Source organism: Populus nigra, chromosome 7 (genome assembly GCF_951802175.1).
Source record: "Populus nigra chromosome 7, ddPopNigr1.1, whole genome shotgun sequence".
NCBI classification, from domain to species: domain Eukaryota; kingdom Viridiplantae; phylum Streptophyta; class Magnoliopsida; order Malpighiales; family Salicaceae; genus Populus; species Populus nigra.
The window spans coordinates 2913643-2924795 of NC_084858.1; the positions used below are offsets into that span (position 1 = coordinate 2913643).

The 11153-nt window shown below is 31.2% G+C and overlaps 1 protein-coding gene across 1 annotated transcript; it reads right to left on the bottom strand.

The window, feature by feature from the left end:
- Window positions 1-27: 27 nt before the first annotated feature.
- LOC133698886 (borneol dehydrogenase, mitochondrial-like) lies at window positions 28-1319 on the bottom strand. The gene is made up of 2 exons (XM_062121990.1): window positions 1170-1319; window positions 28-879 (listed from the first exon to the last, which is right to left on the bottom strand). Exons 1-2 carry the CDS (start codon window positions 1205-1207, stop codon window positions 102-104), a joined length of 816 nt encoding a protein of 271 aa, XP_061977974.1. The 5' UTR covers window positions 1208-1319; the 3' UTR covers window positions 28-101.
- Window positions 1320-11153: the final 9834 nt, after the last annotated feature.

Genomic DNA, 11153 nt, shown 5'->3' on the forward strand with positions numbered 1-11153 from the left:
AAATAACATATCTTGAAACTGAAATAATTATCAAATTAAAGAAGACTTATCTTATTGCTTAAATTTATGGCTTTACCATTAATTTAATCATAAATCCAGATTCAAATAGATTGTGGAAACATACAAAAACCTGGATTAACAATGGTGAAGCCCCCGTCTACAATCAAATTATGTCCACTAACATACTTGGACTCATCACTACCCAGAAAAAGAGCAGCCTCAGCAATGTCTTCTGCTTTCAGAACTGCTTCTTTCAGATTAGAGTAAAGACGATTTGCTTCATCATCATCCAGCTTAAAGAAAGCCTTCACCAATGGGGTCAAAACAACGTAGGGCGACACGCAATTTACACGGATGCCATGCTGCCCTAACTCCACAGCTGTGTTTCTCATTAACCCTATCACGCCATGCTTTGAACTTGTGTAGGCATGTGATGCAACACCTCCAATTGTTCCGCAAACGCTAGCGGTTGAGATTATGCTACCTCGCCGAGCAGGGATCATTACGCGGGCTGCGTGCTTAGTGCCTAAGAATGCGCCCACTATATTCACACTAATGACCTTCTCAAATTCAGCCTTGTCGTTGTCAAGTATGTTTGGTTTTGGCGAGCCTACTACTCCTGCATTATTGAACATGATGTCCAGCTTTCCATGCTTAGAAACAGCTGTGTTAACAGCATTTTCAACATCTTTTTCTTGAGTAACATCACAGTGGACGAATGAGGCTGATTCAGTCTTCAATTCTTCGCAAACAGAGTGGCCTAGTTCATCTTGAACGTCTGCAATCACCACTTTAGCTCCATGTTTGGCGAACAGTCTAGCGGCGGACTCTCCTATGCCACTAGACCCTCCAGTGATTAATGCCACCTTGCCTTCTAGCCTACAACACCAGCAAAAAGCTTTCACAAGAGATTAGCATGTAGGCTCTAGCTAAGCAAATAAGACGTCAATTTTTTGTTCTTTTAACTTCTCACCATGTTAGTTTTTCCCGAAACCGTTTCAATTCATAAATAAAATCGAACATAGTGAGAATTTAGGGGAAAACGAATATATATTTTTAACATGACAAGAGTTAACAAAAACCAAGGGAGGGAAGCCATGATAGTGCTCAAATCCCACATGAACTAAAGAATAATTTACTCAAAAGAAAGCAAATTGAAAATCAATTACCTTCTTAGGGCTGCTGAGACAAGTGAAACACTCCCCATGAATCAGTATCAGCTCCCCTGGTAGCCACTCTCTGTGTTTTCCTAGCACATGATACTTCCCTAATATAGCCATCTTCAAGGCACCTATTGCTCAAGCACCTGTCCACATGCATGGAATGCACCTGTCCACATGGAAGGCATCTCATGTGCAAAAATTAAATGCATAATTAAAAAATTATTGTTTATTTTAAATAGACTTTTTTAAATAAAATAAAATTAATCTAAATATAGGTAAAAATAAAATTAATTTTAAAAAAATTGAAAAAAAATTTTTCTTAAACAAAAAAAGTGAACAGTGTCCTCCACCGTAAAACTTGTGGGGTGAACCCAGACCATGAACTTAACCGGGTTTAATATTTTTTTTCCTTTCAATTTATAGCAAACCTAAAAAAAAAATATCGTACACAATAAAACATGAGTTTTTAACGGGTTAAGTTTTGATTAACCGAGTTGTAAATTGACTTTGGTTTTTGACAAAATTAGTCAAGAATTTTTTTAATCAATTTTTTCTTCAACTTGGATTAATTTAGATTCAGAAACTCTAAGTAACCTACCAGGTTAATCAAGGTTTTATAATAAAAGTTTGGAAGACTCAAAAAATTTTGGTTATTTTCAAATACTTTTTAATGGCTCAATTAGAATACCCAAGCCTAGGAAAAGGATTGGGCTCAGGTTGAAATCTAAGCTGAAAAATATGTGCTAAGTTTATTTTTTTTTATTTTTTTGTTAATATTTATTAATTTTTATTAATATTTGTGTAAGAGATATTTTACTTATCATAAATGTTTTTATTGTGAAATTACTCTCAAGTCTCTCCAATTAAGAAAAAAACAAGGTCCAATAGTTATAAATACCTCTTGAATTATCGGTAAAGAGCAAATATTTTTTTAACTTTAAAAAGATACAAGTTTAATATAAAAACAACTTAAATCTTAGAATTTAAAACTCTTTAAATGTAATTATCACTCATTTTATTTACAAGATTAGTGATTTTATCATTAAAATAGCTTCAAACACACTAAAAAGGATTTTTAACAAGTATAGAGCATTCATCAAGAAAATTTATCTTAATATTAAAAAAAAATATTTAAAAAGGCACTTCACCGATCAATCATTCAACCGCTAAAAGACATTATTCTATGAATAGTTGTGATTTTAACACTTCATGACACCATTTTTAACATTAATGCCCGACAACAAACAGGCGTCGTTGCATTGTTTGGAGACGAGCATGCTTCAGGCATATTTACCACATGCAACCTGACATTAGGGGTGGAATCAATCACCTTGGTTAGGCCATAATTGCTTGGCAGCCCGTCTCGTTACTGTAAAGTGATTGTACAAAAGACTTTGTTTTCCATTTATGTTCAGTTTCTGTCATAGTTTTAAAATCCGACCCAGTTATTGACCCGATTCAGTGATCGGGTCACGGGTCAGATGGGTTGACCCGGGTCAACCCTAAAAAAACAAATATCTATATAAAACATTTAATTAGTTACAAACTTACAATGCAACACTAACAATAAGAAATAAGGAGACATCATTTAAAAAATGAAAAGATTCTCGATCAACAACGATCGATGGGGAAAGAAATGTGAATTCTCATCATCACGTCGTGATGTTTATTAATTACAAGACCTGTAACATATGTCAAAATTAAGAGTTTAAAATTCCAAGTGAATTTCATCGAACCATAAGAGGGAAATAAAAAGGAAGACTCAAAACACTTACATATTAACCAAAATCATTCATTGATGATCAACTATATATATATAAGTAAAACAATATTGTCCCCCTAATTTCTTTTGTTTTCCCGTTATATTTTCCCTTGCACAGCCTCAATTATATGTACTGGTAAAGCAGCAGCGAGGCAGAAGGTCGCAACAGCACTACCCCCTTCTACCATGCATGTTGCCCTTGTTGGAGGCTATCTACACTGAAAGATTTCACATACATGTCTTTTTTCAAATCTGAGGATTTCTAGCTAGCATCTTCAGTTGAATGTTTCAAATTAATTAAGTAGGATAAAAATATAAAATATTTACTACTACATATAAATATATAATACAGGGGCTAGTACCAAGTTGTGTATGATAACTGGATAAGGAGCATAGAGACGAAGAATTCAAGAGAGAGAGGAGCTTTCAAAGATTCCATTAATAGACTAAAAATAAGTGAATTAGCTAAATTATGATTCCTAACTGTGGTATCTGCATCAGCAATGGTGACCCGGGCAGCAATTCTACATCAGCGCATCAGTGCATCTCGTTGTTTTGGTCTTTTAACCAAAACGACGTAGTGTGACTTTATACATTTAAAAAAAAAAAAGGAGGCCGGGTCTTATCCGGGTTTACCCGGGTCGGCCGGGTCCCGGGTCGACCCGCCGGGTCGACCGGGTTTCGCCGGGCCAACTCCCAGATGGGTTTTTGCTTAGACCCGGACCGGTCCCATGCCCGGGTCAGCCGGGTCCCAGGTCGACCCGCCGGGCCGGTCCGGGTTTCAAAACTATGGTTTCTGTTGATTTGTGAACTCTTGGTTCCTTAATTGGCTTATTCATCAGAGGTATTGTCAAGAGGTTAATGGGTAAGGATTTTAAAAATAGTTTGTTGGTAATAGATGTTAAGAAAAGACTAGATATGGTTGGAAGGTTGATTTGACTGGATTATAAGTTGATAAGGATCTTGGAAGTCTTGGAAGGGATCATTAAGTTCATTCTTTTTAGATTCAAAAGAATCAAAGGATGAAGAGATGATAGGGGCTGATAATCTAGGTTTTTTAGAAGTGATTGATATTTGAGTTTTTCCTTTATCTCTTTTGAAGATAGATTTGAAAAGTTTTTATATGTCTGGGTTTTCAAATAGTTAAGGTGTGGTAGATGGAGGTTGTGGATTGTAGAAAGGGAAATGTTTAACCCAATAAGGGTCTGGATAATAAGAGGATATTCTATGTTGTGAAGGTTCAGGAAATGGTAAAGGCTTGGATTTAAATTAGCTAATTCATCTTGAAGAAACTTGAATTGGATTTTAAGAGATTTAATCTTTTGTTCCATCTGAGGGTCTACATATCTACCGTTATAAACTTGAATGAGTAAATGCTCATGGATGGAAAAGATTTTTTATTGAATTTCAGCACGCAGTTGTTCTAGATTATTATATTAGTTTAAACCAAATCAACCTTAAATTCAATTCTATGAAGAATAGAATTTTAGGTGATGGCATTTTGACTTTGCCAATTAAAAACTATTTTGGTTTGGATGACTTGTTTAGAGCGTTCATCTGCATCTATGTCTTGGGTTGTCCATCAGCATCTTCAACTCCTAATTAACTGCGATCAAAACTCATCCTGGGATCCCAATCCGGTGATCCTCTGACTTCTAACGATGATGCACCGTCATTAAGGCTATTATTCAACTTTTCAACGTGAAGCGAAAAGTGTAGGGTTCCGCCTTGTCTGATTGCTTGACGTTCCCCTCCCCTCCTGTAAAGCCAAAACCACAAAAACGATGCCCACATTTTCAATTATGCATTTTTTAATGAAGGAAAAAAATAATTACATGACGTGTGGGATATTCCGATTTTGATAACCCATAAAAGAAACCCTTTCCAATTCTACCAAATCAATATTTCTTATCATAATTATTTAAATTCATGATTTGAATCATGACAATGTGTTAAATAATTTTTAAATTGTTTTTCTTTTATTATATAATTATAAGCTGGGTGATGGACTTAATTTGTTTTGTTATTTTATTCTTTTTAAAATTGTTTTTGTTTGTATCAACTAGATATCAAGATATTTATTTTAAATTATGATAAATTTATAAATATCAAATTAAAATAAATTATATAGTCCAATTTAATTTAAAATAAATAAAGTATTACATAATGAAATTGATATAAAAGAATTAAGAAGAAAAATAAATAGAAAAAGAAAAAATCAAATGAAAAAATAAAAGAATAAAAATTAAAATCCCTGGGAAGCCGACTTGCTCGACCCAACGTGCTTGTGCCTCAATAAGATTCACGCACCTGGACGTTTTTTATAATTTTTGTTATATTTGCAAGGACAAGGTCAGCAACGACAAAAACAAAACTATAAAAGCTAGCATAAGGGCTAGTGCTTGGAAAAATCTTAGGAGGTTCATCCAGTGGTGATGGAACAACTTCACATGCATACAAAATATTGTGAACACATCTAGTTTAATTATTAGATTTTGAGTTTGTTTTTTTAAATATCATTAATTTAAGTTTTATAAATCTTATGGCCATTGAAAACTTATATAATTATTAACTTTAGGATCTGTGGGATTAATCGAGATGCATGCAAACTAGCCCCGACACCCATGTTAATCTAAAAAAAAAATTGTGAACAAATGAATGTTATATTTATTGAGAGATTATAGAATAAACTAGTGTATTGATCAATGCTATAACGGGTTAATAATAATCTTTTAAAAAAATAAAAAATATATATTTTACATTTTAAAAAATATTTTTAAAAGAGACTTTGATCCGTCGGTCATGCTCTTGGGTCTGGCAGCCATTTTCATACCCTAGTCTTTTGGGTCTGGCGGCCAAGCCAGACCCCATAGCCTTGGATCTGGTGGCCGGCCAAACTCAATACCCTTTGGATCTGACGACCATGCTAGACCCAAGTTTCTGAGGTCTGGCTCACCTAATAATAATGTTTATAATATTAATAATAATAATAATAATAATAATCTTATCTAATTAAAGATCTTATAGTTTTTAATAAATTTGAAAAAAAAATTATTATTATTGAACAAAAACTATAGATTTGATTTGAATATATAATAATAATAATAATTTTAAATTTTACCCTTCAAATCAAATCTATGGTTTTTGTTCAATAGTAATAATATTTTTTTCAAATTTATTAATAATTATATTAATAATAATGAAAATAATAATATTAATAATATTAATAATAATATTAAACATGTTTGACCCAAGTTCTTACAGGTTTTTAATTTTATCCTTCAAATCAAATATATGATTTCTCTTCAATAGTAATAATATATTTTTAAATTTTAATAATAATAATAACAACAACAACAACAATCATATGTGATGTTAAACTCAGGCGTGCTAGTCTAGCCCGAGTAGCACTAGCCCGAGTACTTAAGATCTGCCAGACATACTTGATCTTAGTGTCTAATATCTAATAGTCATGCCATACCCAAACACCAGACAAACACCAGACGCTAAAAAACTTCCTCGGAGCAACAATATTTGAGTGCTATATGTCCCGGGACAGGAAAATCTATGCTACTTTCACCGTCTTCTGGCCAGGAATTCTACGCAGAGAGAATCAGGACGTCATTGACCTAGAGAAGGATACCGTAGGCAGTAACGTCATCTGGGTAGCAAGAGATGATGGGATTTATTTGAAGAGACGAGAAGCTTGTTTTTTCAGTTGTATATTCTCCAAACCTCCCGTGAAGGACTTTTTGTACAAAAAATGGGATAAAAAATGATAACCATACGGCTCATAATTACGGAGTTAATTTTCAAATTAAATAAGTACTACCTTTTAATCTTATTCCCTTCATAAACTCTTCCCCACGTCAGAAATTAATTCCACATGCATTCTAACTAACTTCATCTTTTTTTCTTTTGGATTTCAAAAGAATAGAGATAACCTATTTTAGGTCCTATTTTGGTGCGTTATAAATGGGGTGAATTAGTACAAGAGTGATTATTTTTATTGGCGAATTGGTTCGAGAGTAATTTCTTAAGATGCAAGGATAGAAATTATCTTGTAAAAATTGTTTGGAAGCAATTTGTGTTTGGTTTTTCAAAACACTTACATGCAGTAAAAACAATAAATTTAAATTTTTTCAAAGTCCTAGGATCTCATTAGACATATTAGAGTTGTTTAGGGTTTGTAAGAAGATTATCTAAAGATCATATATTTTTTTTTACATTGAATATTTGCTTCAAGGATAGGTTGTCGCAAAGCATAAGTCATTTAAGTGTCTAGTCTCTAACGGCAATTCATATGAACCACCAGTGAGAAATCTAGTAAACCCTTTTAGGAGAGAGATTGTTAGGCATAGCATTTTATTCATAGGAAAACCTAAAAAAACCATATAAATAACAAAATATCAATTTGCCCTTTAAATAATATCATATATATTATTTAGGATGATTTTAAAAAAATTCAATCAAGTCTCTACTTGATTTTTCTAGGTCTAGAATTGTAATCTCCTTTATTAATTACATTATAACTCTCAATTTTTAAAATTTATTTACAATCAAGTCACACTTGATTAATCATTCCATTTTAATTTCTTATCAATGGTTATTATGTGTGTGACCCATTAGATTCCCTAATAAGTTGACCCAAATATAAATCATAATCCTAAATAAAATAAGATTAAATAAATTTAAAATTTTAATTTATTATCAATTCAATAATTGATTGATTTATATTTGAAGATCAAGTACATTATTTAGCAATCTGTTATGATCCCAGATATTAGGAAAGTCAAAAGTAGTTTGACTTGACATTTCAGTGATTTTTTCAGTGTAATTATTATCCCTTCATCATGAATGTTTTGGTTTAAATATTATAACATGGAGTATGTCTACTTTGTTAAATCGTTTTAGTTTTCAACACTATAATCATTGATTATTTGAATAAGATTTTAAAACTTTTTTCAAAACACATTCTACCTTGGCCAAGGATTTCATAATCAATACTATTTGAGAACAAAGTAGACATTTTCTCTAATTCACCTAGGGTGATGAATCCTCTCTTTATTACTCAAATACCTTTATATAGTTTATGTTATACCCAATATCTGCTCATTTGTTACCCTTGATTAGGACAACGTGTGGTCAAGATGAAAGCATAACACTCACTATATAAGATAACTTAGTGATTTCAAGTCTAAGAATCACTTACACAACTATCATGAGAGTCTTTCCATAGATATATATGATCTCTTCATATGAGATTTTCTTGTGGCTAAATTCAGTGTATATATTATATGACAAGTACTTGTATATTAGTTTCAGGTCTCCCTTATATGCACATCAAGTTTATGAAAGCAATTGTTTCCTTTTATAAAGGAAAAAATATAAAATACAGTGGTCTCAACAAGTCTAATTAATATCTAGTCTTCATAGAATAATATTGATTAAAAATATTTAGGAACAATGCTTTTATGCAATAAGAATCTTATAATTATAATAACTTTATAATTTTCTTTGCAAACCTTTTTTTTTATGAACTTTATATTTACTCTAGATTCATTAATCAAATATAAATAAATATTAAAAATGAAAAAAATATTTTATTAATAATAAATATATTTTACATAAATAAAATCAGTACTACATGTAATTAACTAATTGACTATAGGATCAAATTTATCAATGGTTTTGATTAGAATTGAATAAGAAAAAAATAATAAATATATGATATGTACATTGATCAGACAAACAAGTGGTGCAGGACGTAAATCTCTTCATTTTTTGTTTAATTTAATTCATTAATTTATAATATATATTTATTTAATTGTAAATATTTTGTATGAGGTTGAACTTTATTTAATTAGGAAATGCTTTTGTTGAGGAATTACCAATAACTTAATTAAGGATTTTATATTTTTTCCTTACGGAAAATTATTTCTATTTAGTTACCACATTTAGTAAAATAATATTCTTTAATTTCTTTTGTCTATTTCAAATTATGTAAATATCTTCTTGATTAACTTTGATGAATACAAGTTGAAAAATTGAGAGTTTCTCTGTTGCTTTAATCGATATTAAAGAGTTTTAACGTGTAAAAAACCTAGTAATCTTTCTCACAGCTATCACAATTAGATGTAAAATTCACAGCAGGAAGGTTTTTGAACTTGGTGGCGTGTTGGAGAATAAGGAAAGGAAAATTAATTAACTGTAAAATGAATATATCTTTATAGATCCCATTTAGGTTTGCATGTCTACCACAATAAAAAAAAAATATAGATTTAGTTTGAAGTGCTTCAGAGCTTCAAATCTTAAAGTCATTAAGTTTTTCTTCAAATCTACGACAAGAAAATTAAAAAATACGATCATGACAATTAAAAAAAAAAAGTCAAGAAACTCTTGAAATCTTAAAACATAAAAGAGAAGGAAAGAAAAATGGGTTTCCAATGAGTTTTTATAGCATATTGATATAATATCAATATATACGCTACAAAAATATTCTATTAAATCTAATCAACCCGCTATCATTTTTGAGATCATAAATTGATATTATCTAGAAATTAATTAATGTCGCTAAGAGAGAGAAGTAAGCTTTAATTATTTTCCAAAGGAACCCGGAAGTGAGAATTAATAATATTTATTGCATGACCGAAGTAACGCCATTAATTACTATATATATATATATATATATATATATTGAGAGTGCTTTGAGACACCAGGCAGGGGAATAAATATAGGAATAAAAAGAAGGGTTTCAAATATACAATAATATTCTTTCTTCTCCTGGCAAATGCCTTGACTCCCTCCTCCGCAGCTTGGGACCTGTGGACTGAGAAGATGGGGTGGAAAGTAAATATCGTCAATCAATTGAGCCACAGCAAGAGGTTGTTTGTGCACTGCAAGTCTAAAGATGATGATCTTGGCCCCCACTATGTTCAGAGCAAGGACCGGTTCGTGTTTCGTTTCGTAGAGAACTTCTACTGGGCAACTACATTGTTTTGGTGCTCTATGTCCAAGGACAGAAAGAGTTATGCTTCTTTCGACGTGTTCTGGTCTGCAGATAATCATGAGAAGAATAAAAACTTCAACCTACAGGGATTGACCGGCACGAGAGAAATCATTTGGCTAGTGAGGGATGATGGGATTTATTTTAGGGCACAGAGAAACTATGGGAACAGTTATGTGCCCAGATATATCACGGAAGAGATCTTCTATCGGAAATGGGATAAAAAAAAAGTAACCATGCATGAAACAACTCGTGATTGAAGAGTTAATTATCAAAATAAATTAAGTGTTTTGAATCTTATTTAATTCCTACTCACTTTTTTTTTTGCCATATCGGAAATTATCTGCAGATTGTTTTCTAAATTATACTCTCTCCTTGAACAGCTGTTGTGTTCCTCTGTTGCTCTTGTCGATATTAGTGTATTATTATGGATGGACTCTGTAATTTTTTTATTTTTCAATTTGATCTTTAAATTTTTTTTATTTGTGATTGCATCCTTTTGGGTCAATTTCAAGGGAAATTGAATAAAATGTATTGGCTAAGAGTGAAAAATAAAAAATTTAGAATCAAAATAGGCCACCAAAACGGTTTCATTTGATGAGGAGAATTCACATTATGTGATTTTTTTACCTTGAAATTTTCTAAAACACAAATATGAGATTAGAAATATTTTTTGTTTTGAATTGATTGATGATTTTATGATTTATGCCACCAAAATGGTTCATATTTTTTTTCTTCAAATGATTTCATTTGATGAGAAGAATTCATATGATGCGATTTTTTTACCTTGAAATTTTCTAAAACACAAATCTGAGATCAAAAATATTTTTTGTTTTGGGTTGATTATTGATTTTAAGACTTTTCTGGGATTTTAAAGGCCATGAAAAGGTTTATTATAGTTTTTAGGGTGTTTTTTAAGTGTTTTAGATTAAAAAATAATTGAAAATTAGTTTCCAAGACAAAAAACAATCTAGCTTGATTTTTTAATCACCACAATAACTAAATTCTAGAAAAATTAGGCCATATATTGTTTGCCGCAGCAAATGACAATTTGTTTTTTTTCCTTAAAAAATGATGCAGACTATAACATAAAAAAAGTGTCCATGTGCCCTAACCAAGATTTTTTATATTTATATATAGATTAACACTTTTATTTTATTTTATTTTGTTTATAGAATCTCTTTTAAATAACTGTTATTTTTTTACCTCCTTTTTTGCCCTC

What these genes read in the sequence shown, in the direction of transcription:
- LOC133698886 (XM_062121990.1), bottom strand. Translation starts at nt 1,207, where the DNA reads ATGGGGAGTGTTTCACTTGTCTCAGCAGCCCTAAGAAG. An exon ending in GTCTCAGCAGCCCTAAGAAG is followed by an intron (nt 880 to 1,169) that starts GTAATTGATTTT and finishes CTGGTGTTGTAG; the next exon opens with GCTAGAAGGCAAGGTGGCAT.